The sequence below is a fragment of the Tachyglossus aculeatus genome (genome assembly GCF_015852505.1).
Source record: "Tachyglossus aculeatus isolate mTacAcu1 chromosome 12 unlocalized genomic scaffold, mTacAcu1.pri SUPER_6_unloc_1, whole genome shotgun sequence".
Lineage (NCBI taxonomy): Eukaryota > Metazoa > Chordata > Mammalia > Monotremata > Tachyglossidae > Tachyglossus > Tachyglossus aculeatus.
Window position 1 is genome coordinate 3,275,588 of NW_024044828.1, and position 26,122 is coordinate 3,301,709.

The 26,122-nt window shown below is 51.3% G+C and overlaps 1 protein-coding gene across 1 annotated transcript in view; it reads left to right on the forward strand.

Annotated features, from left to right (window-relative positions):
• Positions 1-20,322: 20,322 nt before the first annotated feature.
• RELN (reelin) overlaps positions 20,323-26,122 on the forward strand; it is a 368,099-nt gene continuing 362,299 nt past the window's right edge. Inside the window, exons 1-2 of the mRNA XM_038740909.1 lie at positions 20,323-20,430; positions 23,440-23,863. Coding sequence (XP_038596837.1) covers positions 20,323-20,430; positions 23,440-23,863 — 532 coding nt within the window. The remainder of the gene's footprint in view (positions 20,431-23,439; positions 23,864-26,122) is intronic.

Genomic DNA, 26,122 nt, shown 5'->3' on the forward strand with positions numbered 1-26,122 from the left:
GCCGGTGTGCTCCTCTTTCCGTCCCATCTCTTTTCCGAAAGGGTGTTGGTTGGATCATCGAGAGATTGGCTTTCCAACTGGGCCCACCATCCGAACTCAGCCAATTCAGAACTCCCCTCCCTGCCCACCCTTCCAACTTGCTCTTGGCAGAATTATCAGCGCGGCTATTTCTTCACCATCCTTTCAACTTCTCCTGCTCCGCCAGCCTCAGGCTCTGATTCTGATCTGTCCATCCCTGAAGGACATTTCGGTTCTTTAATATTTGAATTTTGTCTTTAACAGTATTCGTGAAGCGCTTACTCTGTGCTGGGCACCGTTGGAAGCACTGGGGTAGATAGAAAGTAATTATTATTAATCAAATTTATTGAGTGCTTACTGTGCGCAAAGCACTGTACTAAGTGCTTGGGAGGGTATGATATAACATCAGACGCGTTCCTTGCCCACAGTGAGATAACAGTCTCAGGTTCATCATCATCATCAATCGTATTTATTGAGCGCTTACTGTGTGAGAGCACTGTTCTAAGAGCTTGGGAAGTACAAGTTGGTAACATATAGAGACAGTCCCTACCCAACAGTGGGCTCACAGTCTAAAAGGGGGAGACAGAGAACAAAACCAAACATACTAACAAAATAAAATAGAATAGATATGTACAAGTAAAATAGAGTAGCAAATATGTACAAACATATATAGATATATACAGGTGCTGTGGGGAAGGGAAGGAGGTAAGATGGGAGGGGATGGAGAGGGGGAATGGATGTGGTCCATGTCCCCCAGGGGGATCACAGTCTTAATCCCCAAATTAATAATGATAATAGTAATAATAATCGTGGTATTGTTAAGCACTTACTATGTGCCAGGCACTGTACTAAGCGTTGGGATGGATACAAGCAAATCGAGTTGGACACCCCCGTCCCACTTTGGGCTCATAGTCTCAATCCCCATTTTTCAGATGAGATAACTGAGGCTCAGAGAAGTGAAGTGACCTACCCAAGGTGACACGGCAGACAAGTGGCCGAGCCGGGATTAGAACCCATGACCTTCCGATTCCCAGGCCCATGCTCTATCCATTACGCTGCTTCGGCCCTGTCTGAAAACAGTAGGTCAGTGGGTGCCCAGTACAGCACTCTGCACTCAGGTGGTGCCTAGTACAGCGCTGTGCGCCCAGCAGGCGCTCAGTCAGTGCTGTTGATGGTGAAGATGATGGCGATGACTGTTTTGAAACAGGCCCAGCTGTTCTAACACCTCCCTGGTTTGTTGGCGCTCCCGTGAGCCTCCCGAAATCCCAGCCTTGTGCATCCGCATGCAAAACGGCGATGGGAATGAATGCCTTGATTGCGATCTCCTGTGCTCGACAGAATTCCCATTTCCTCCTGTACCAGGCCTCCCGAACGTGCCGCTGCCGGAAAGGAAGAAACATATTAGCAGTGGATTGTTCAGTCAAGGAATTTAACCGGGAACTTGAGTGAAAATTTACTGTCTCAGTTGGAGGGATGTTTTTAGTACTCTGCCGAGCGTTTTCTAAGCAAAATTGTGTCAGCAGATTGAAACGGCATTGAAATTCTGCATGTCCCATTGCATGATGGAGAAAGTCATTCTTGGGGGTCGAAGCTTTTAAAAGAAAGACGGAGGCAGAAGAGGAATGCAGTCCACACTTAAGAGGGAACATCATCATCGTCCATTTATTGGGCGCTATATAGAACGCCTACTGTGTGTAGAGAACTGTGCTGGATGCCAGTTGGATGTTGAGCACTTTACTGGAATGCCCATTGGATATCGGGCACTGTATTCATTCAATCATACTTATTGAGCGCTTACTGTGTGTAGAACACTGTACTAAGCACTTGGGAGAGTACAGTATTACAGTAGACTGTGAGCCTGTTGTTGGGTAGGGACCGTCTCTATATGTTGCCGACTTGTACTTCCCGAGCACTTAGTCCAGTGCTCTGCACACAGCAAGCGCTCAATAAATATGATTGAATGAATGAACAGACCCATTCCCTGCCCACAGTGAACTTACAGTCTGTTTGCCCCCTGTGTGCTGACCATTTGTGGCCTAGACGATAGATCCCGGGCCTTGGAGACAGAAGGATCTGGCCTGTGTTCTAATCCCAGCTCCACCGCTCGTCTGCTGTGTGACCTTGGGCAAGTCACTTTACTTCTCTGGGCCTCAGTTACCTCATCTGTAAAACGGGGGTAAAGATTGTGAGCACCATGTGGGACAGGGACTGTGTCCATCCCGATTATCTCGTATATACCCCAGCACCTAAAACAGGGCCGGGCATGTAGTAAGAGCATAACAAATACCATAATAATTAGCAGTGTGGCTCAGTGGGAAAGAGCCCGGGCTTTGGAGTCAGAGGTCATGGGTTCAAATCCTGGCTCCGCCACTTGTCGGCTGTGTGACTTCAGGCAAGTCACTTCACTTCTTTGTGCCTCAGTTCCCTCATCTGTAAAATGGGGATGAAGACTGTGAGCCCCACGTGGGACAACCTCATCACCCTGTATCCCCCCAGCGCTTAGAACAGTGCTTTGCACATAGTAAGCGCTTAATAAATGCCATCAAAAAAAAATTACCAGATGCTCACTGGGTTCTGGGCACTGGGCTAGCAGGTGCCACTGCAGGTGATCTTTTCTACATTGGCATTGTCATTGGTATGTCCCTCCACTGCACTTAATAGTGGTATTTATTAACCGCATACTATGTGCAAAGCACCGTTCTAAGCGCTGGGGAGGTCACAAGATGATCAGGTTGTCCCACGGGGCGCTCACAGTCTTAATCCCCATTTTCCAGATGAGGGAACTGAGGCACGGAGAAGTGAAGTGACTTGCCCAAAGTCACACAGCTGACAGTTGGTGGAGCCGGGATTTGAACCCGTGACCTCTGACTCCAAAGACGCTGCTACCACTTGCCTCTGGTACCGAAGTCCTGGCTGCCCCGTGTGTCTCCTGTACCATCCCCTCCTTGAGTGACAAGGGCATGAAGGTGCCCAGCCTCACCCACATGCCAAGGGAGCCCGATTCCTAAGCGCCATTTGAAGCGCTCCCGTCCCTCAGGCGCAACAGCAGATGGACCTCGGCATCGTGGGAAGCAGTGTGGCCTAGTGGCTAGAGCACGGCCTGGGAATCAGAGGACCTGAGTTCTGTTCTTGGCTCCGCCGCCTGTCTGCTGTGTGACCTTGGACAGGTCACTAAATGATGACGATGGTATTTGTTAGGCGCTTACTCGGTGCGAAGCACCGTTCGAAGCACTGGAACCTCTCTGTGCCCCAGTTACCTCGATGTACAATCGTCAGTCGTATTTATTGAGCGCTTACTGTGTGCAGAGCACTGTGCTAAGCGCTTGGGAAGTACAAGTTGGCAACATAGAGAGACGGTCCCTACCCAATAGTGGGCTCACAGCTGATTAGGTTGTAGCTACCCCAGGCCTTAGTATAGTGCCCGGTACATAGTAAGTGCTTAACAAATGCTATTTAAAAAATAGTCATAATAATTGTGGCTTTTGTTGAGGGCTTACTATGTGCCGGGCACTGTGCTAAGCGCTGGGGTAGATACAAGGTAATTGGATTGGGCACAGTCCGGGACTCCTGGAGAAAGGTGGTCTGCAGATCCCGGCCGCCAGCGCTGCTTGGAGGAAACGACAGGTCCTCGGGGAGGTCGAGGTAGCCGGGGCTTTCCTCGGGGGTCTCCGTCGCCATGGTGAGGGGCAGCGGGTTGCGGGAAGCCAACCTCACACGCGGACGTGGCTTTCCCTCGGCACTCATACGCCCACCCACAGCTTCAAAGCCCCGATTCGGAAGAGCCGGCCAAATTTTAGACTGTGAGCCCACTGTTGGGTAAGGACCGTCTTTCTATGTTGCCAACTTGTACTTCCCAGGCGCTTAGTACAGTGCTCTGCACACAGTAAGCGCTCAATAAATACGATTGATTGATTGATTGATCTGTGGGCATCGGGGAACTGTCCTTAGCGAGTCTCTGCAGCTTGCTGGCCACTGGGATAGACTTGCCGGTGTTTGGCCGGTGGTTACCGTAGCTGACCGAGGGCTGTCATCTTTTCATCTTTTACGTTGGTTTTGTGATTTTATTGTTCTAAGAGAAGCAGCAAAAAAGAAAAAAGAGCAAAAGCCTGGGAGTCAGTGGTCCCGGCTCCACCACCTGCCTGCTGTGTGTCCTGGGGCCAGTTGCTTAAGTGCTCTGTGCCACAGTTTCCTCATCTGGAAAGTGGGGATTCAGTCTTTCTTCTCTTCCTGCTCATCCTCCTCCTCCTTTTCCTCCTCCTTCTGCTCATTCTTAGAGAAGCAGTGTGGGTTCAGTGGAAAGAGCGTGGGCTTGGGAGCCAGAGGTCGAGAGCACGGGCTCGGGAGTCGAAGGTCGTGAGTTCTAATCCCGGCTCCGTCACTTCTCAGCTGCGTGACTTTGGGCGAGTCACTTAACTTCTCTGGGCCTCAGTTACCTCATCTGTAAAAGGGGGATTAGGACTGTGAGCCCCACGTGGGACAACCTGATTACCTTGTATCTCCCCCAGCGCTTAGAACAATGCTTGGCATATAGTAAGCACTTAATAAATGTCATCATTATTATTATTATTCTCTTTCTTCTCCTCTTTCTCCTCTTCCTTCCTTCCACAGTTGTTCCTTCCCCCAGCACTTAGAACAGTGCTTGGCATATAGTAAGCACTTAATAATGTCATCATTATTATTATTATTCTCTTTCTCCTCCTTCTCTTTCTCCTCCTCTTCCTTCCTTCCACAGTTTGCAGCACTGGGGGAGAATCAAGTTAATCAGATCGGACTCACTCCCTTTTCTCCTCGTGGCCTCACCTCTTCTCCCTCCTATTTGCATTGTGAGCACCATGTGAGATGGAATGAGTGCAACTTGATTGTCTTACATTGACCACAGTGCTTGGCGCATAATAAGTATTTAATAAGTACCATAATTGTTATTATGATCATTAATATGCAGCAGTTTGGGTCTGTGATGCTACTGGGAATTCCGGACTGGCTTTATATGTATATTTGTTAAGCACTTACTATGTGCCAGGCACTGTTCTAAGTGTTGGGGTAGATACAAGATAATCAAGTTGGACCTGGTCCAAGTCCCACTTTAATTCATTCATTCAATCGTATTTATTGAGCGCTTACTGTGTGCAGAGCACTGTACTAAGCGCTTGGGAAGTACAAGTTGGCAACATATAGGGACGGTCCCTACCCAACAGCAGGCTCACAGTCACAGTCTCCATCCCCCTCATCTTACCTCCTTCCCTTCCCCACAGCACATGTATATATGTTTGTACATATTTATTACTCTATTTATTTTACTTGTACATATCTATTCTATTTATTTTATTTTGTTAGTATGTTTGGTTTTGTTCTCTGTCTCCCCCTTTTAGACTGTGATCCCACTGTTGGGTAGGGACTGTCTCTATATGTTGCCAACTTGGACTTCCCAAGCGCTTAGTCCAGTGCTCTGCACACAGTAAGTGCTCAATAAATATGATTGATTGATTAGAAGGGGGAGACAGAGAACAAAACATATTAAAATAAAATAAATAGAATAAATATGTGCAAATAAAAGAGTAATAAATACATACAAACATATATACATATATACAGGTGCTGTGGGGAGGGGAAGGAGGTAAGGCGGGGGGATGGAGAGGGGGACGAGGGCACTTAGTCTTAATCCCCATTGTACAGATAAGGTAACTGAGGCCCAGAGAAATTAAGCGACTTGTCCAGGGTCACACAGCGGACAAGTGGCAGAGCCAGGATTAGAACCCAGGTCCTTCTAGTCCCATGCTCTAGCCACTAGGCCAGGCTGCTTCCTGTCATTTCTTACCACCTTCAGATGTCTCCTCTCCCCTGGAGTGTTGTTGTCCAGATGTTGTCATAGCGTTAATGAAACCTAAAGCACATTATGCAGCGCCTGTCAGTGATATTGAAACCTTCCGTAAGAGATGCACCTCCATGGCAAAACCTGTGTATGAACCAAAAAAAAAAAAAACCCAAATATTAGAGAAACTCCATCACGATGTTGTTTCGGGAATGAGATGTGGTAATGGAAGAAAGGGGACTCTCGGGCATTGGAATTTGGCTAGACCTTCTGGAGGAATGGGCAGTTTTGAAACCCTCTCAGGACTTTCCCTTCAACTAGAGAAGCAACGTGGCCTGGGGGGAAGAGCACGGACTTGGGTGTCAGAGGACCTGAGTTCTAATTCCGGATCTGTTACTTGTCAATCAATCAATCAATCAATCAATCGTATTTATTGAGCGCTTTTACTGTGTGCAGAGCACTGTACTAAGCGCTTGGGAAGTACAAGTTGGCAACACATAGAGACGGTCCCTACCCAACAGTGGGCTCACAATCTAGAAGGGGGAGACAGACAATAAAACAAAACATATTAACAAAATAAAATAAATAGAATAGATATGTACAAGTAAAATAAATAGAGTGATAAATACTTGTCTGCTGTGTGACCTTGGGCAAGGCGCTTAGGTTCTCTATGCCTAAATTACCTCATCTGTAAAATGGAGATTAAGACTGTGAGCCCCAGGTGGCACAGGGACCATGTCCGACCTGATTAGCTTGTTGCCTATCCCAGCGCTTAGTATAGCGCCCGACACATAGTAAGCCCTTAAGAAGTACCATTTAAAAAAAAAAAACCCAAAACTATTGATTTTGACTATTCTTTTTGGAAATAATTTTGTGCCTCTCTCCTCTGATAGAGTGTAAGCTCCTTGTGGGCAGGGAATGTATCACTTTTCCACTTCCCAAGTGCTTAGTACAGTGCATTGTTCCAAATGAGCGCTCAATATATACTCCTCCTCCTCTTCCTCCCACTACCCTGTTCTTGCTAGTCTAGAAACTGGGTTATACCTAGTTGTAAAAACCAAGTGCCCCCAGTCAATCAATCAGTCACATTTTTTGTGTGCAGGGCACACAAGCAGGGCTGCTTAGAGAAGCAGCGGAAAGAGCCCGGGCTTTGGAGTCAGTGGTCATGGGTTCAAATCCCGGCTCCGCCAAGTGTCAGCCGTGTGACCTTGGGCAAGTCGCTTCACTTCTCTGGGCCTCAGTTACCTCATCTGTAAGATGGGGATTGACTCTGAGCCCCCCGTGGGACAACCTGATCACCCTGTATCGCCCCAGCGCTTCGAACAGTGCTACGCACATAGTAAGCGCTTAATAAGTGCCATCATTATTATTATTACTGCTCTTGGGAGAGTACAGCACAACAATGCAACAGACCCGTTCTCTCCCCTCAACGAGCTTACAGTCTAGAGAGGGCACAGACATAATCCCTTTCCCTCCTAGAGCCTTCTGAACACGGGCGCTCGCTGTTTTCACACCGAAGAACTTGGCAGCAGGAGTCGAGGTGAGAGGAGGTTGGAGGCTGAAAATCACAGTGCGGAGCATGAACGCTTTACCGGCCGGCAAACAGCTTGGCTGAAAAAGCGGGTTGTCCAGTTGAAAACCGGACAAACAGCCACCGTCCGGGTAAGAGCAATGCAAGGCTGCCCATCCCTTCTGCGTTGTGGCGACAGCGATACCCCCTGCCCTGCCGTGCCCACCCACAGGACCTGGTGCTGTTTCCTTGAGGGCTTTTTAAAAAGCGAAAATAGCTGAGATAAAGTCGCGAGACGGGCCTGTGCTAAGCGCTGGGGCAGGCGAAAGATCCGAGTTATCGGACCCGAGTTAATAATAATAAATAATAATAATTGTGGTAATTGTTAAATGGATGAGCCAAGCGCTGGGGTGGATAGATGCAACATAATCAGGTCAGACACAGTCCTCGTCCTCTGGGCTGTAAGCTCGCTGTGGGCGGGGAATGTGTCAGTTTATTGATGTGTTGGACTCTCCCAATAATAATAATTGGCATTTGTTAAGCGCTTACTATGCGCAAAGCACTGTTCTAAGCGCTGGGGAGGATACAGGGTGATCAGGTTGTCCCACGTGGGGCTCACAGTCTTAATCCCCGTTTTACAGACGAGGGAACTGAGGCCCAGAGAAGTTAAGTGACTCGCCCAAGATCACACAGCAGACATGTGGCGGAGTGGGGATTCGAACCCATGACCTCTGACTCCAAAGCCCGTGCTCTTTCCACTGAGCCACGCTGCTTCTCTACCAAGTGCTTAGTACAGTGCTCTGCCCAAAGTAAGAGCTCAATAAATACAGTTGAATGAATGAGTGACTGGGGCTCACGGTCTTAACCCCCGTTTTACAGATGAAGTAGCTGAGGCCCAGAGAAGTTAAGTGACTTGCCCAGGGTCACACAGCAAACATCTGGCAGAGCCAGAATTAGAACTCAGGTCCTCTGACTCCCGAGCCACGTGCTCTTTCCACCAGGCAATGATAATGATGGCATTTGTTAAGCGCTCACTATGTGCAGAGCACTGTTCTAAGCGCTGGGCTATGCTGTTCCGATGAGGAGGCGGGGGTTTCTTTCCTTTCCCTCCTTTTCTCCTCGCTCTTGGGAGTTCTCCAGTCCGCACTTTAATAATTGGCAATCAGATCCCTTGAAAAGGGAAAAAGTACTTGGCAAAATCGCCCGCTTTTGGAAATTGCTGATTAAAGAGCTTCCGCTCCCGATGCGAGGAGTGTTGTCAATTGCTTGGCAGCAAACATCTTTCTGCATAAAATTTGACGGTGCAAACATCTGATTTCCCTTCACCAGCTCCTGAGGTGGTTTGGGCAAAGACATAGAGCGCCGAAGCTGGGGAGCGTTTCAGTCCCGACCCACTCCGTTAAGGGCTGCTCGAGGGGTGTGATATTTTATATATTATAAAAAACGTACTTATATTTATATCTGTCTCCCCATCTAGACCAGCTCATTTTTTGCTTTTTTAACGGTATTTGTTATTCATTCATTCAGCCGTACTTATTGAGTGCTTGGGAGAGTAGAATATAACAATAAGCAGACGCATTCCCTGCCCACAATGAGCTTGTTAAGCTTTTTTAATGGCATTGGTTAAGCACTTACTGTGTGTCAAGCACTGTACTAAATACAAGCTAATCAGGTTGGACACAATCGACGTCCCACTTGAGGTTCACAGTCTTAATCCCCCCATTTTACAGATGAGGTAACAGGCAGGGGACATGTCTGCTAATTCTGTTGTCCTCTCCCGAGTGCTTAATACAGTGCACATAGAAAGTGCTCAATAAATACCATTTTTAATGGTATTTAAGTGCTTATTATGTGCCATGCAGTCATTCATTCAGTCTTATTTATTGAGAAGCAGCGTGGCTCAGTGGAAAGAGCCCGGGCTTTGGAGTCAGAGATCGTGGGTTCGAACAGAACCCGCTCCGCCACAAGTCTGCTGTGTGACCTTGGGTAAGTCACTTCACTTCTCCGAGCCTCAGTTACCTCATCTGTAAAAATGGGGCTTAAGAAAGACTGTGAGCCCTACATGGGACAACTTGATCACACTGTATCCCCCCCAGCGCTTAGAACAGTGCTTTGCACATAGTAAGCGCTTAACAAATGCTATTATTATTATTATTATTATTATTATTATTATTATTATTGAGCCTTACTATGTGCAAAGCGCTGTACTAAGCTCTTGGGCAAGTACAGTATAACAGTAAACAGATACATTCCCTGCCCACATCTAGGCACTGTTTTAAGGGCTAGGGTAGATACAAGTTAATTGGGTTGGACACAGTCCCTGTCCCACATAGGGCTCACAGTCACACATTAATTGATTGATTGATTGATTAGAGCAGCAATGGAGCCTAGTGGAAAGAAACCGGGTGCCTGGGAGCCAAAAGACCGGGGTTCTCATCCTGGCTTGTCTACTTCATCAATCGTATTTATTGAGCGCTTACTATGTGCAGAGCACTGTGGCCAGCCTGAACCCCTTCCATTCAGCCGTTGGTCGGAGACCATTCTCGAAGGTAAGTCCCAGCGGACGCTGACTTCTAGGGTCTCGGAGGGGAATGATTTTTAAAATAACTGTTCTTTGTTCTCATTCCGCCGTTTCCCTCCAACCGAACGTAAACCTGGGTTCCAACTCCTGTTTCCTTGGGGATTAATCATTCGCCCCTTGATCGCCGGCACAACCCTCCGACGGGGGCCCACTCCCTTGTCGGTTCGCAGGCGTCTTGTGCCCGGGAGGAGACTCAAAGTTGCAGTCAATGTCGGTCAATATTTGTCTTCCCGACGGAAAGGGTTTTCCTCAACATTTCCTCAACATTTCCACAGATATATCAGGAAGAAAATCTTGCCCCTATGTATCCCCTCCTTTTCCCCCGACTTTTGGCAACATCAGGGAAATTTGTCCAAGTTCAGTTCCCCGTTAGAGCTCAATTTTATTGAGTTTGAAACCCACCCAGCTGCCCTACCATGGCACACAATGAAGAGGTCAAATTCAGGTCAGGCATTTTCCCCAAGATCAATAAATCTACTAAATCCTGGATGTCAAACACGATTATCTAAAGCAGCTGGACCCATCCAACCAGTTGGTCATTTTTCAGCACACTTGGGAAGCGCATTTTCACCTTAGAACCCCATCGAGCTGACACCCCTAAGTGCCGTGATGTATGTAAAATCCCTTCTACTCGATATCAGTTGAATCCTTTGTTCAGGTTGCGGTGCGTCGTATGACAGATCGGTAGGTTAATTGATTAAATTAACGGTGAGCGTCCCGCACTATAAGGGAAGGGTTACGTACGTTCAAACAGGAGAGTTGAAGCAGAGCAATGGGTCCAGGTTGGATGCTTGGGAAGAAAGGTTAAAGATGCTGGATCTCTAACCAAGAGGATTGGAGTCCAGGGGAATAACCAGGAAACTATTCCTTCAGGCATCCCGGTGCCCCTGTCCAGAACTAGTGGCTAGAACCCGGGCCCGGGAGACGAAAGGTCATGGGTTCTAATCCCGGCTCCACCATTTGTCTGCTGGGTGACCCTGGGCAAGCCACTTCACTTTCCTGGGCCTCAGTTACCTCATCTGTGAAACGGGGATTGAGGCCGTGAGCCCCATATGGGCCAGGGACTGTGTCCAACCCGATTTTCTTGTAACCGCTCCAGCACTTAGTACAGTGCCTGGCACATAGCAAGCACCTAAAAAACACCACAATTATTGGTAGTACTATCTTTATTAATATCTGAACACCAAGCTGAATGGAACGTGAGTCTGAATTAATATTATTTTCCTTATTAATTATATTTTAATGGTATTTGTTAAGCGCCTGCTATGTGCTAGGCACTGTACTAAGCGCTGGGGTAGATACGAGGTTGGACACAGTCCGTGGACTGTATCCAACTCAATTTGCTCGTACCCCGCCAACACTTAGTAGAATGCCTAGAAAGTGCTTAACAAATTCCGTTACTATTATTGCATCCCATGTGAGATTCACAGCCTTGAACCCCATTTTACAGGCGAGTTAACTGAAACCTGGAGAAGTTAAGTGACTTGCCCAAGGTCCCGCGGCCGAGATCTGTTAATCCCCTATGTGATGCATATTTACATAAACATTATTTACTTCTGTTAATGTTCGTCTTCAACTCTAGACAGCTCACTGTGGGCAGGGAATGTGTCAGTTTATTTTTATAGTTACTCTTCCAAGCGCTTAGCACAGTGTTCTGCACATAATAAGTGCTCAATAAATAGGATTGACTGACTGGCTACGGCAGGAGACGGGGCAGGCTGGGCCGGGTCTCTCTGTTCCCTCCCGGCCCAAATTGACCATTGCTTAATTAATACCGTTATTATTATTTCCGAAGTCCAGGGCCATGGGATGGTCCAGCGCTTTGGCTGCTACTATCTAGTGGCCACCCGCGGTCCCTGCTGGCCCCCATATACGGCCTCTCCTTCCGTCAGAAAGTCCGAGGAAACCCCAGAAGCGAGGCCAAGGAATTGTCGCTTTCCTGCAGTTTGGTCCTTTCCTCCTTCAGTGTCCTCTCCCGGCCCGGGGATGACAGCCCACCAAAGGCGTCCTTCAGCCGGGGCCCAGGGGAAGCATGGAGATTGCCAGCCCAAGGGGAGCCGGGGAGAGAAAGGAGAGGATAGGGAGGAGGAAGAGGAAGAACGGGAGGAAGAAGAGGAAGAAGAGGAGGAGGGAAGCAGCGGACCTAGGGGATAGAGCATAGGCCTCGGAGTCAGGAGGACCTGAGTTCTAATGCTGGCTACGTGACCGTGGGCAAGTAATAATAATAATAATAACGGCATTTATTAAGTGCTTACTATGTGCAAAGCACTGTTCTAAGCTCTGGGGAGGTTACAATCAATCGTATTTATTGAGTGCTTACTGTGTGCAGAGCACTGTACTAAGCGCTTGGGAAGTACCAGTTGGCAACATATAGAGGCAGTCCCTACCCAACAGTGGGCTCACAGTCTAAAAGGGGAAGGCGATCAGGTTGTCCCACGGGGGGCTCACAGTCTTAATCCCCTTTTACAGATGAGGGAACTGAGGAACAGAGAAGTGACGTGACTTGCCCAAAGTCACACGGCCGACAAGTGGCGGAGCCGGGATTTGAACCCACGACCTCCGACTCCAAAGCCCGGGCTCTTTCCACTGAGCATGTCACTCCACTTCATTGTGCCTCTGTTACCCCTTCTGAAAAATGCGAATTAAGACTGCGGGACATGTGGGACGGGGACTGGGTCCAAACTGATTCATTCATCAATCAATCAATCATATTTATTGAGTGCTTACTGTGTGCAGAGCACTGTACTAAGCGCTTGGGAAGTACAAGTTGGCAAAATATAGAGAAAGTCCCTACCCAACAGTGGGCTCACAGTCTAAAAGAGGGAGACAGAGCACTTACTGCGTGCAGAGCACTGTACTAAGCGCTTGGGAAGTACAAGTCGGCAACATATAGAGATGGTCCCTACCCAATAATGGGCTCAAAGTCTAGAAGGGGGAGACAGACAACAAAACAAAACATGGAGACAGGTGTCAAAATCAGCTTGTATCTGCCCCAGTGCTTGGTTCAGTGTCTGGCTCATAGTAAGCACTTCACAAATACTACAGAGGAGAGGAAGAGGAGGAAACATTTTAAAATAAATAAGCAAGGATCGCATGAGTGCCACCTGTTATGGCTAGCGGGAGAAGCACAACCAAAGGAAGTGGGGAATCAACCAGGGAATGCCTCCTGGAGGAAGTGGTTTTTCAGGAAGAGGAGGAGAAGGATGATCAGGGTTAGGGTTTGGCAGCTGTAAAGGGGAGAAAGTTTCCATGCCAGGCTTCTTCCAGTGGACGCTGTTTGAGGCAAAAGAGGTATTGTCTGGTCCCTCTCAGCAGAAGGAGGACTTTCTCTTGCTTCCAACCCCGGGTTCTTTATATTTAACCCCTTGAGGAGCTCAGCAGCCTTGTCTAGACTATACTCCAGGAGGGTTTACTCCCATGTACTCTGTCAATCAGTCAATCACTAGTATTTATAGAGGTCTTACCGTATGCAAAGTGCCACAGAGAGGACAGTAGAATTAGTAAAAATAATATAATAGTGGTATATGTTAAGCACTTATTATGTGCCGTGCACTGTACTAGGGTAGATACAAGATAATCAGATGGTAGGCACAATTCCTGCCCTCAAGGAAATTGCAGTCAGCTGTCACCCACGAGCCTAGAGGATGGTCGGTGGTCCAGTTTCGTGTCTGTCATTGTCTTGTACTCTCCCAAGTGCTTAATACAGTGTTCTGCACACAGCGGAAGGAAAGGAGGGAGGGAGGGAGTTCATTAAGTGAGCCCTGTGTAGGACAGGGTCTCTGTCTGCTCTGATTATCTTCGATTTACCCCAGGCCTCGGCACAAAGCCTGGCACAGAATGAGCGCGTGACAAACACCTTTCAAAAAAGGGAGATGTGGAATGGAAGTGTCATGGGGAGAGAATGAGTGGGAGTGAAAAATATTCTACTCATTAAATAGGACCTTCAAATAGTTTTCCCTTTATTCGTATTTTTAATCTACGCAGTTTTTTTCTCCAGGAGAGAGGCAGGAGGCATTATATTTTTTAATGGTATTTGTAAAACAAAGTCACCAGCTGGCCATCGTACTAAGTGCTGAGGTGGATACAGGATAATCTGGTTGGTTGTACTTCCAAGCGCTTAGTACAGTGCTCTGCACACAGTAAGCGCTCAATAAATACAATTGATTGATTGATTGATTGATTGATTGACACAGTTCTTGTCCCACATTGGGCTCCAAGTCTTAATCCCCATTTTGCAGATGGGGTGGCTGAGACACAGGGAGGCGAAGTGACTTGCCCAAGGTCACGCAGCGGACCAGTGGTCGAGCCAGAATTAGAACCCAGGTCCTCTGCCTCCTGTGCATTTTCCACTTGGTCATATTGCTTCTCAAGTTGGTTAATGGTGGTTTTACATTTTGCATTTCTTGCTTTTCCTGCTGTCTTTCCGGGCCCCAGCTCCTGCTTCTCGGGTAAAGCCACATCTTGCCAGGTCTCCTTCCTGACCGGCGTGGTGCATTCAGAGAGAGGGGAAGACCGGGATTTATGACAGGCTGAAATTTCCGCCTATGGAGCTGGAAGAGCAGGTACCTTTCGGGTACCAGAAGCTGCGACGTTTTGCTTTATTTTGGGAACGGTCCACCGTAATTCCACCTAGCGTATTAATTTCACTTTGGAGGCTTCAGACGGTCATTTTAGTGATCCACTGTTGTCAGAGCGGGTGGCCCCGCCGGGGCTGAGATGGAGGAAGGAATCGCTCCCCTTTGGATCCCTCCCGAGCCAGCTCTGAGCATCCCCAACCAGGCCCTCCTGTATCCCCAAAACTAAGCACAATAATAATAATAATGGCATTTATTAAGCGCTTACTATGTGCAAAGCACTGTTCTAAGCGCTGGGGAGGTTAACAAGGTGATCAGCTTGTCCCACAGGGGGCTCACAGTCTTAATCCCCATTTTACAGATGAGGTAACTGAGGCCCAGAGAAGTTAAGTGACAATCTCTTTATCCAGTACGGGAGGGAGAGGGGAGCTCTAAAAGTCCCGCAGTGGCCTTTTCAGCCCCTTTTCGGTTCATTTGGAGGTGAACTTGAGAAGCAGTGTGGCCTAGTGAGTAGAGCACCCAGGCATACGTTCTAAGCCGGCTCCTCCCCTTGTCTGCTGTGTGACCGTGGGCAAGTCACTTCAGTTCTCCCATCTGTAAAATGGGGATTAAGACTGTGAGCCCCATGTGGGACAGGGACTGTGTCCAACCTGATTAACTTGCATCTACCCCAGCGCTTAGAACAGTGCCGTAATTATTAAATATTATTAACCAGAGCCCTGTTGGTTTAGGAGGCAAGGCGAGGGTTCCATTGGGTCATACAGTGTTGCGTGTGCACCCCATCTAGACTTAGTGAAGGCATGTCTGTTTTACCAGACCAGTGAAAATGTCATGGACCTAGGAATCAGAAGACCGTGGTCTTGTCTACAGTGTGACCTTGGGCAAGCCACTTAACTTCCCTGTGCTTCGGTTACCTCCTCTGTAAAAAAAAATGGGGATGAAATCCATCTCCCTCCGAGTCTCTGAATCAGCATGACTTATAGATCACGGGCCTCGGAGTCAGAAGGTCATGGGTTCTAATCCGGGCTCTGCCACCAGTCTTCTGTGTGACCTTGGGCCAGTCACTTCACTTCTCTGCGCCTCAGTCACCTCAGTTGTAAAGTGGGGATTGAGACTGTGAGACCCACGTGGGACAGGGACTGTGTCCAACCTGATTTGCTTAAATCCACCCCAGTGTTTAGTACAGTGTCTGTCACATAGTAAGCGCTTAACAAATACCATAATTATTATCACATGGTCGTTTAGTGCTGTGCCTGGCACATGGTAAGCATTTAATAGGTACCACCAGGAAGGGGTGTCGAGTCTAGTGATCCTTGGACAACTTCAGTCTTGTAACATTACTGTTGGCAAAGAGGGCGAGGAGCAGGAGAAGAGATGGGAGGCCAAAACATCGTCTCACTAAAGCCTGAGACTTGGGGGAGGAAATTAGTCTGGCAAGGGAAGTGTAGTACTCTTAGAGATTTTGCAGTTAAAACAGTCACCATTTCCTGTTGGGAGACATCTGCCAGCCAAGGCTATCTGGAAACCATTTGCCAACCAGTAGCTGTGTGCGCAAATCATTTTTCAGCCAGTGGCGATACGCAGACCATTTCCCTGCCAGAGGCTGTGCGAGAACCATTTCTCCACCAATGGATGTGGGAGAGGCAATTCCCAGCCAAAGGCTGTGTGTGAGCCATTTCCCAACCAAAGACTAAGTTAGTGCTCTGAACCGGCTTCAGTTTGAGGCTGCTGTGGAGAGCTTTGGGGTGTAGAGTGTGTCTGGGGGTGCCTGGGCCTCATCTTCCCTCGCTTCCTTATCCCTGGCCCTGGAACAGGCTGAGAAAATGACCCCGTCAACAGAATCTTTGCGGCAACACAGGGCTCCAGCGTTCAGAGCGATCTCCTCACACATCCTCTGGTCCTCCCCTCTCCGTCCCATCCCTAGCAAGGGCCTGCACCTGCGAGGCAAAATGGAGCTGCCCGTCCCTTGCAGCCCTGCTTTCCCTGATCCCTCTTTGGCTCCGAGACAGGCGTCCGTTGGGTACCGGGACAATGGGTAGACCGTGTGGCCGGGCCGTTGTTAGCTTCTTGGGTGACTTGTCCCCGCCAGGGCAGGTAATGCTGGCAGAAATTGCTGGAGGGGCCGCGGGGATGGCCACGACCACCGTGGTGGGAGGGAGGGCCGTGGAGGCTCCCCTCTGACTCACCTAGCTCAGCCCACAGACGGCCGTGACGAGCATCGGGACAGACATCAGACATAGCTGGTCCTGGACCGAATGGGGGCTGGGTGAGCCAGGGGTCCCGGGTGAGTCGGGAGCCCTGTTCTACTCAGGTTGACCTTTGACCGGAGAGTCCCGGGGCTGCCAGTCAGGTCAGCTGAGCAGGGAAAAATCCCTTTATCGCAGCTGCCGGGGCCAGAACCGCTGCCTCCCCCCAGGACTGGTGGGAGGGTGCGGCTCAATGATTAACGGTACAGGCTACGGGCAGTGGGCGAGAGGGGAGAGCGCGGTTGGAGGGAGGAAGGCTCAGGTGGAGGAGCCAAGCCCTGGGACTAGAGAGACGGAAGGAATACGAGCTGGAAAGACCCTGAGGGGTCATCTAGTCCATTCTCCTGCCTCCGAGCGGGTGCAAATGCCTCTAGACTGTAAGCTTGTTGTGGGCGGGGAATGCGACTGTTCATTGTTATATTGTACTCTTCCAAGCACTTAGTTCAGTGCTCGGCACACAGTACGCGCTCAATGAGTACGATTGAATGAAATGGCTAGAGCAGGGCCGTGGAAGTCAGAAGGTCAGGGGTTCTAATCCCGGCTCCGCCACTTGTGACAAAGGGACTGCGTCTAATCTTGTATCAACCCCAGCATTTAGCGCACCAGTAAGCACTTGAGTAACCCAGTTATTCGTTGGCGTTATCAGGAAGTGAAATGGAACCCGGGAATGCAAGCGGGAAAGACTGTAAGGGGTCATCTAGTCCATGCTCCGGCCTCCAAGCAAGTGCAAATACCTCTAGACTGTAAGCTCCGTGTGGGCAGGGAATGTGTTCATTAATAATAATGATGACATTTATTAAGCGCTTACTATGTGCAAAGCACCGTTCTAAGCGCTGGGGAGGTTACAAGGTAGATCAGGTTGTCCCATGGGGGGCTCACAGTCAATCCCCATTTTACAGATGAGGTAACAGGCCCAGAGAAGTGAAGTGACTTGCCCAAAGTCACACAGCTGACAATTGGCGGAGCCGGGGTTTGGACCCATGACCTCTGACTCCAAAGCCCGGGCTCTGTCCACTGAGCCACGCTGCTTCTCTCATTGTTCTGTTGTATTCTCCCAAACACTTAGTACAGTGCTCGGCACACAGTAAGCCCTCAATAAATGACTGACTGAATGAAATGAACCCAGTAGTACGGTGCTCAGCCTGCAGTAGGTGTCCAGTACAGTGCTCTGTATACTCTCTGTCTCTCTCTCTTGCTCTCTCTCTGTCTCTCTGTGTGCATGTGTGTCTCTCTCTCTCTTTCCCTCCTTCCTCTCCCCTCATTTTCCTGGTCGTCTCAAGCCTCCACCAGCCCACTCTCTTCCTTCCTCCCTTACTGTCCCCCATTCTGTACATCCTGTCAATCGGAAATTGACTCTACCTGGCCACTGTCCTCCACTGTGGTTTCTGGGCTGCTAGGAGTCTCCACTGTGGAGGTAGAAGCAGCTGGACTCCACCAGTCAAACTGAAATCCCTCTTGCTGCAAGTCAAACAGTTCCCTTCTTCAGCCTTCCCTAGATGAGGAGATCCGCTAGTTAGGCCAAGTCCCCTGGAGCGATCCAAAGGGCCATGTTTAAAACCTCCTGTGTCTGCTCACGCGTCCAATCAATCAATCAATCATATTTATTGAGCGCTTACTGTGTGCAGAGCACTGTACTAAGCGCTTGGGAAGTACAAGTTGGCAACATATAGAAACAGTCCCTACCCAACAGTGGGCTCATAGTCTGAAAGGGGGAGACAGAGAACAAAACCAAACATGCTAACAAAATAAAATAAATAGAATAGGTATGTACAAGTAAAATAAATAGAGTAATAAATATATACAAACATATATACATATATATATAGGCGCTGTGCTTTGCGTCCACTCAAAGTCTGGACTGAACCGGAGGTCAGAGGTCAGATTCAGCCATCCCGACCCCTGGACTGCTTCAGAGCAGGACAAACCGGGGCCCGGCTCCTACAAAACTAACAGTTCAGATTAGCAAAACAGCAGCATTCATCTGCCCTGGACACCTTGATCCCTTTTTAATATAAAACCTGTGACATTTAGCACTTGCATCATTAGGTCATACTGCTGGCAGTGCGGTTCCGTCGATGTGGAAATATCTTTTCCTTCCAGCCCTGCGACATTAGGGATCAATGCTTGAACCCCGGTTCAGCGGGGAACCAGTGGGTAACCCGGAGATCGGACCGGGCCTCCGTCCCACCGCAAGGATTTTGTTCATAGCCCATCCTGTATCGTCTTTAGTGTTCCTGGATGACGTTGAAACTTCCTAGGAAAAAACTGGGAAAAGGGCATCCTCGCCTAACGGGAGGGGCCGGGAGGACCAATGCCCTCTTTATAGCTCCCGGCTGCCAAGGAGAAAGCACAAAAAAACCCCATTGTATCCACAGGGAGGAAATGAAATCTCGTAATAGCATCGGCATGGGTGCTGCCCTGGCGCTTTACATTTAGGGCTTTGTTGGGGAGTGACAAAGTCCTCGGAGGTCAGAGTTTGGGGAACCAGCGAGACCCCTGGCATCACTCTGGGCGCTGACACGGAGAGCGCACAAAAAGGGGATTGATTGGGAAGGCTGCCCGGAGTGGACCCGGCCCCGGAGGGGGCTGAGAAGACAGGGTGGAGGCGGGCGGGGGGGGTGCAGGGGATCAGAGGCCCCCAACTAGTGATAATAATGATAGTGACAATAATGATGGTATTTGCGAAGCGCTTACTATGTGTCAAGCACTGTTCTGTGCTCTGGGTCAATACAAGCTAATTAGGTTGGACTGAGGAAAAGCTTGCCCCAAGCCTGAGGCCTGCCTAACATCCTGGAGATGAGAAGTCTGGTTCTAATCAGCTCTTGCCGGAAAGCTCATTGCTTTCTGAGCCTGCTCCCTACCACTGGGTAGAAGGGGAAAGAACCAGAATGGAACAGAAAGAAGTGGGGAAGGGGGAGATGGTGAGGGAAAGAGGGAGAGAGAGGGAAAGAGAGAGAGGCACAGAGAGGAAATGAGAGAGATAAAGGGAAAAGAGGAATGACAAGGCAGAAGGAAGAGGAGAGGTGCAGAGAAGTAGGAAGGGGGAAGAGAGAGGAACAGAGAGGGAGAGAGAGATGACGAGGGGGAGGAAGGGATAGGGAAGAAAAAGGAGGTGATGTGATGATATATACGTATATATGTATATATGTTTGTACATATTTATTACTCTATGTATTTATTTTACTTGTACATATCTATTCTATTTATTTTATTTTGTTAGTATGTTTGGTTTTGTTCTCTGTCTCCCCCTTTTAGACTGTGAGCCCACTGTTGGGTAGGGACTGTCTCTATATGTTGCCGATTTGTACTTCCCAAGCGCTTAGTACAGTGCTCTGCGCACAGTAAGCGCTCAATAAATACGATTGATGTTGATGATGATGATGATGATGAGAATAATGGGCAGGTGATATTTCCTACCCTGAGTTTAATTTTGAAATCAATCAGTTGGGATGCAAGCCAGGATCCTCGGGCACCCCGTTTCACTCTCCCAGCACCGGGCCGCCCACCGTCCAGGCGGCCAGCAGATCCCCACCTCACCTCCCCCCTGACTAGGGTGGGGTTATGTGAGTGGTGGCCGTCAGAGCATGAACAAGGCGCCCCCCGCCCAGAATCCACACCCTGAGGCCCGCCATTCCTCCGCCCCCCGCGGCTACCTTAGGCCCCTTCCTCAGTGGCCCCGCACCCGGGGCCTTGTTCGGGTTGAAGATGGGCCTGGGGAGAGTTTTCTGATCTGCTAATAGGAAGGATTGCCAGGTGCAGGACTTCACCTCACTGTTCACAAAGCCTTTCCCCTTCTGTTGGATTCTGAGGAGAATTGAAAAACATGAGTTGCATATCCTAACCTATCCTAGCCCTAGGCCGAGGCCTCTCTTGCTGAAAAACGCTATTGGCAGGCTGGGCTCGGGGCAGAGGAAGAAAGCCAACAGGGCTGAGGTGGCTGACCAGCGGTGAAGAGTCGGCTGAGCGTTTTCACACACTCTGGGTGGGCAGAGGGTGCCATCCAGCTCAGGGTTGGAAAGAAGCTTACGGGTCACTGGCAATTCAAAGTCCTCAATCACCTTGCCCCCTCCTACCTCACCTCGCTACTCTTCTATTATAACCCAGCCTGCACAATTCGCTCCTCTACTGCCAACCTTCTCAATGTACCTCCATCTCATCTATCTCGTCGCTGCCTTCTCCCCCGCATCCCGCCTCTAGCGTGGAACACCTTCCTTCCTCACATCCAACAGGTGATGACTCTCTCCCCCTTCAAAGCCTTATTGAAGGCTCCATCTCCTCCAAGAGGCCTTCCCTGACTAAGCCCTCCTTTCCTCTCCCCCACTCGCTTCTCGGTCATCCTGACTTGCTCTCTTTACTCACCACCTCCTCCCAGCCCACAGCGCTTTTGTCCACACCTGTCATTTCTTTATTTCTATTAGTGCCCGTCTTCCCCTCTAAACTATAAGCTCATTGTGGGCAGGGAAGGTGTCTGTTCTGTTGTTATAGGTCCCTCTCCCTTTTGCCTCCTCTCATCCACCTCATCCCACCACACTGCCGGGGCACAGAGCGGGTTTGTGGGGAGGGGGCTTAACTCCATCCTCCGGCTTTTGGCTCTGCGGGGAGGATCCAGGAAGGATGGTGGGTTATCGCTGTCTCCGGCTTCTGTCTCTGGGGACCGTTCACCCCTTTCCTGCCCTGACCTCAAAGGGACCCCTGGCCTCCAGGGGATGATCCCGGCTTGGAACTGGGGGGCTTCTGCCCGGTCTGGCCACTCTGCCCCTGCCACTGCCCCTTTCTGGGGGTCAGCCCGCCGCCCAACTTCGGGAGGGACCCGAGGGGTGGACGGGAGGGCAGTTCTGCATCACCCTGACTTGCTCCCTTTGCTCTTCCCCGTTCTCCCCTCCCCACAGCACTTACGTACGTATCTGTTATTTCATTTATTTGTTCTGATAATAATAATAATGATGGCATTTATTAAGCGCTTACTACGTGAAAGCACTGTTCTAAGTGCTGGGGAGGTTACAAGGTGATCAGGTTGTCCCACGGGGGGCTCACAGTCTTAATCCCCATTTTACAGATGAGGCAACTGAGGCACAGAGAAGTGAAGTGACTTGCCCGAAGTCGCACAGCCGACAGGTGGTGGAGCCGGGATTTGAACCCATGACCTCTGACTCCAAAGCCTGTGTTCATACCACTGAGCCCCGCTGCTTCTGATGTCTGTTTACTTGTGTCGATGTCTGACTCCCCAGCTCTAGACGGTGAGTTCCTTGTGGGCAGGGATTGTCTCTCTTTATTGCTGTATTGTACTTTCCCAAGCGCTTAGTACAGTGCTCTGCACAGAGTAAGTGCTCAGTAAATACGATTGAATGAATGAATGAATGAGGGAGGGGCAAGGGGGCGGCCTGCCGAGACAGCCTTCTGGGGCGGGGGAGTGGGGAGAGGAGGAGGAGGAAGAAGAGGAAGGGATGAGGAGGGAGGGCAGGGGTGGAGAAGCAGGGTTATTCATTCATTCAGTCGTATTTATTGAGCGCTTACTGTGTGCAGAGCACTGTACTAAGCGCTTGGGAAGTACAAGTTGGCAACATATAGAGACGGTCCCCACCCAACAGCGGGCTCACATAGGGGAAGGAGGAGGGTTTAAGGAGGGGGGAAAGAGAAGGGAGAGAAGAAAAGGGGTGGGGGTCAGGGAGTGCTCTACAAACAGTAAGCGCTCAATAAATACAACTGAATGAATGAATGAATGAATGAAGAAAAGGGTAGGGGGAGAAGGAAAGGGGAGGGGGCGAGGGGGAGGGGGAGAGGGAGAAGAAAAGGGGAGGGGGCCAGGGAGAGAAGGGGAACAAGGAAAGGGGAGGGGGCCGGGGGAGGAGGAGGGGGAGAAGAAAAGGGGAGGGGGCCGGGGGAGGAGGGGGAGAAGAAAAAGGAAGGGAGGGGAGAAGAGAGGGGGAAGGGGAAGGAGGGGGAGAAGAAAATCAATCAATCAATCAATCAATCGTATTTATTGAGCGCTTACTGTGTGCAGAGCACCGTACTAAGCGCTTGGGAAGTACAAGTTGGCAACATATAGAGACAGTCCCTACCCAACAGTGGGCTCACAGTCTGAAAGGGAGAGACAGAGAACAAAACCAAACATAGTAACAAAATAAAATAAATAGAATAGATATGTACAAGTAAAATAGATAAATAAATAGAGTAATAAATATGTACAAACATATATGCATGTATACAGGTGCTGTGGGGAAGGGAAGGAGGTAAGATGGGGAGGATGGAGAGGGGGACAAGGGGGAGAGAAAGAAAAGGGGAGGAGGGAGGAGGAGGGGGAGAAGAAAAGGGGAGGGGGCCGGGGGAGGGGGAGAAGAAAAGGGGGAGGGGGCCAGGGAGAGGAGGGGGAGAAGAGAGAGGGAAGGGGAGAAGAAAAGGGGGAGGAGGGGGAGAAGAAAAGGGCAGGAGGTAGGGGGAGAAGAGGGGGGAAGGGGAAGGAGGGGGAGAAGAAACGGGGAGGGGGCAGGAGGAGGGGGAGAAGAAAAGGGGAGGGGGCCAGGGAGAGGAGGGGGAGAAGAGAGAGGGAAGGGGAGAGGAGGGGGAGAAGAAAAGGGGGAGGGGGGAGGAGGAGGAGGAGGAGGGGCGGGGGTCGTGGGAGGGGCCGAGAGCGAGGGAGGGAGGGAGGGAGGCAGGCTGGAGAAGCGGCTTTTTCTGCCCTGACGGGAGCGTCCTGACGGCAGCCGCCCGGGAGGACGGACGGACGGACGGACAGAAGGAGGGAGGGAGGCAGGGCGGCCAAGCCCAGACAACTCCTGCTCAACTTTCCCGGCGCCCCCCGTGCCGCCCCCCGCGGTGCCCCCCGTGCCGCCCCCCGCGGTGCCCCCCGTGCCCCCCGTGGCGGCGGCGGCGGCGGCATGGAGCCCCTGGGGCGCGGGCGGCTGGGCGCCGGTCCGGGCCCGGTGCTGCTGGTGGCCGTGGCCCCGCTGCTGGGCTGGGCGCTGGGGGCTCGGCCCGGCCTGGCCCAGCGGCCCCGCTTCTCGCCCTTCTTCTTCCTCTGCACCCACCACGGGGAGCTGGACGGCGACGGCCGGCAGGGGCAAGTCCTCATGTCCCTCCACATCGCCGGCAGCCCCAAGCGCTACGCCCCCGGCCACGAGTACCAAGGTAGGGCCCCCCGCCCCCCGCCCCCCGCCCGGGCGCCCTGGGGCCCCGGCCGGGACCCTCCCTCTGCCCCCTGCCCCCTGCCCCCTGCCCCCTGCCCCGGCCCGGCCGCCTCTGGCCACCCTTGTCCCGTCCTTCCTCCCGGCCCCTGGACCCCCTCGCCCCGGCCCGTCAACTGCCGGCCTTCCCTGTCCTGTCCCGTGAGCTCCTGTCCACCCCCGCCGCGTCCCGTACGCTTTTCATTCAGTCGTATTGATTGAGCGCTTACTGTGTGCAGAGCACTGTACCAAGCGCTTGACTGTACCGAGGGGTGGCCTGTCCTTCCTCTGCGCGCCTTTCCACCCTTACCCTTTCCTTCCTCTGCACCCCTGTCCACCCGCTCCCTGTCCCGTGAGCTCCTGTCCACCACTGCCCAACTCTGTATCCTCCTGTCCACCCCCACCCTGTCCCGCGAACTCCTGTCCCTCCTTGTCCTATCCTGGGAGCTCCTATCCACCCCCACCCTGTCCCGTGAACTCCTGTCCCTCCTTGTCCTACCCTGGGAGCTCCCATCCACCCCCGCCCTGTCCCCTATACTTCTCTCCACCCCTCCCCTGTCCTTCCTCCGAGCCCTTGTCCACCCTTGCCGTGTCCCGTGAGCTCCTGTCCACCCCTCCCCTGTCCTTCCTCCGCGCCCCTGTCCACCCTTGCCGTGTCCCGTGAGCTCCTGTCCACCCTTTCCCTGTCCTTCCTCAACACCCCGTCCACCCTTGCCCTGTCCCGTGAGCTCCTGTCCACCCTTGCCCCCCTCTGTGCCCTCCTGTCCACCCCCACACTGTCCCCTGAGCTTCTGTCCCTCCTTGTCGTATCCTGTGAGCTCCTGTCCACCCCTTCCGTGTCCTTCCTCTGCGCCTCTGTTCACCCTTGCCCTGTCCCATGAGCTTCTGTCCCTCCCTGCCCTGCTCTGTGCCCTCCTGTCCACCCCACCCCGTTTTGTGAGCTCCTGTCCACCCCTGCCCCGCTCTGTGCCCTTCTGTCCCTCCCTGTCGTATCCAGTGAGCTCCTGTCCACCCCGTCCTGTCCCGTACACTTCTGTCCACCTTTCCCGTGTCCTTCCTCTGCGCCTCTGTTCACCCTTGCCCTGTCCCGTGAGCTTCTGTCCCTCCCTGCCCTGCTCTGTGCCCTCCTGTCCACCCCGTCCTGTCCCGTACACTTCTGTCCACCCCTCCCGTGTCCTTCCTCTGCGCCTCTGTTCACCCTTGCCCTGTCCCATGAGCTTCTGTCCCCCCCTGCCCCGCTCCGTGCCCTCCTGTCCACCCCGCCGTTTTGTGAGCTCCTGTCCACCCCTGCCCCGATCTGTGCCCTTCTGTCCCTCCTTGTCGTATCCAGTGAGCTCCTGTCCACCCCGTCCTGTCCCGTACACTTCTGTCCACCCTTCCCGTGTCCTTCCTCTGCCCCTCTGTTCACCCTTGCCCTGTCCTGTGAGCTTTTGTCACCTGCCCGGCTCTGTGCCCTCCTGTCCACCCGACCCTGTTTCGTGAGCTCCTGTCCCTCCTTGTCCTATCCTGTGAGCTTCTGTCCACCCCTGCCCCACCCTGTGGGTTCTGTTCGTCCTCACCCCGCCCTGGGAGCTCCTGTCCACCCCCACCCTGTCCCAGAGACTTCTGTCCACCCCTCCCCTGCCCCGTGTGTTCTGTTCATCCTCATCCTGTCCTGTGAGGACACCCTGTCCACCCCTGTCCTATTCTTCCTGCGCTTTCCTGTCCACCCACCCCTGTCCTGTCCTTCTCGTGCACGCCCGTCCGCCTCCGCTTTGTTCCGTCTCTTCTGTCCACCTCTGCCCGGTGTGCTCCTGTTCACCCTCGCCCTGCGCTCTCCTGTCCACCCCCTCCCTGACCTGTGCTTTCCTGTCCCCCTTCCTTGTCCTGTTCACGCCCGTCCCCTCCCGTCCTGTGCACTCCTGCCCACCCCTGCTCTGTCAATCAATCAATCAATCGTATTTATTGAGCGCTTACTCAATACTAAGCTCTTGGGAAGTACAAGTTGGCAACATAGAGAGACAGTCCCTACCCAACAGTGGGCTCACAGTCTAAAAGGGGGACAGAGAACAAAACCAAACATACTAACAAAATAAAATAAATAGAATAGATATGAACAAGTAAAATAGAGTAATAAATATGTACAAACATATATACATATATACAGGTGCTGTGGGGAGGGGAAGGAGGTAAGATGGGGGGATGGAGAGGGGGACGAGGGGGAGAGGAAGGAAGGGGCTCAGTC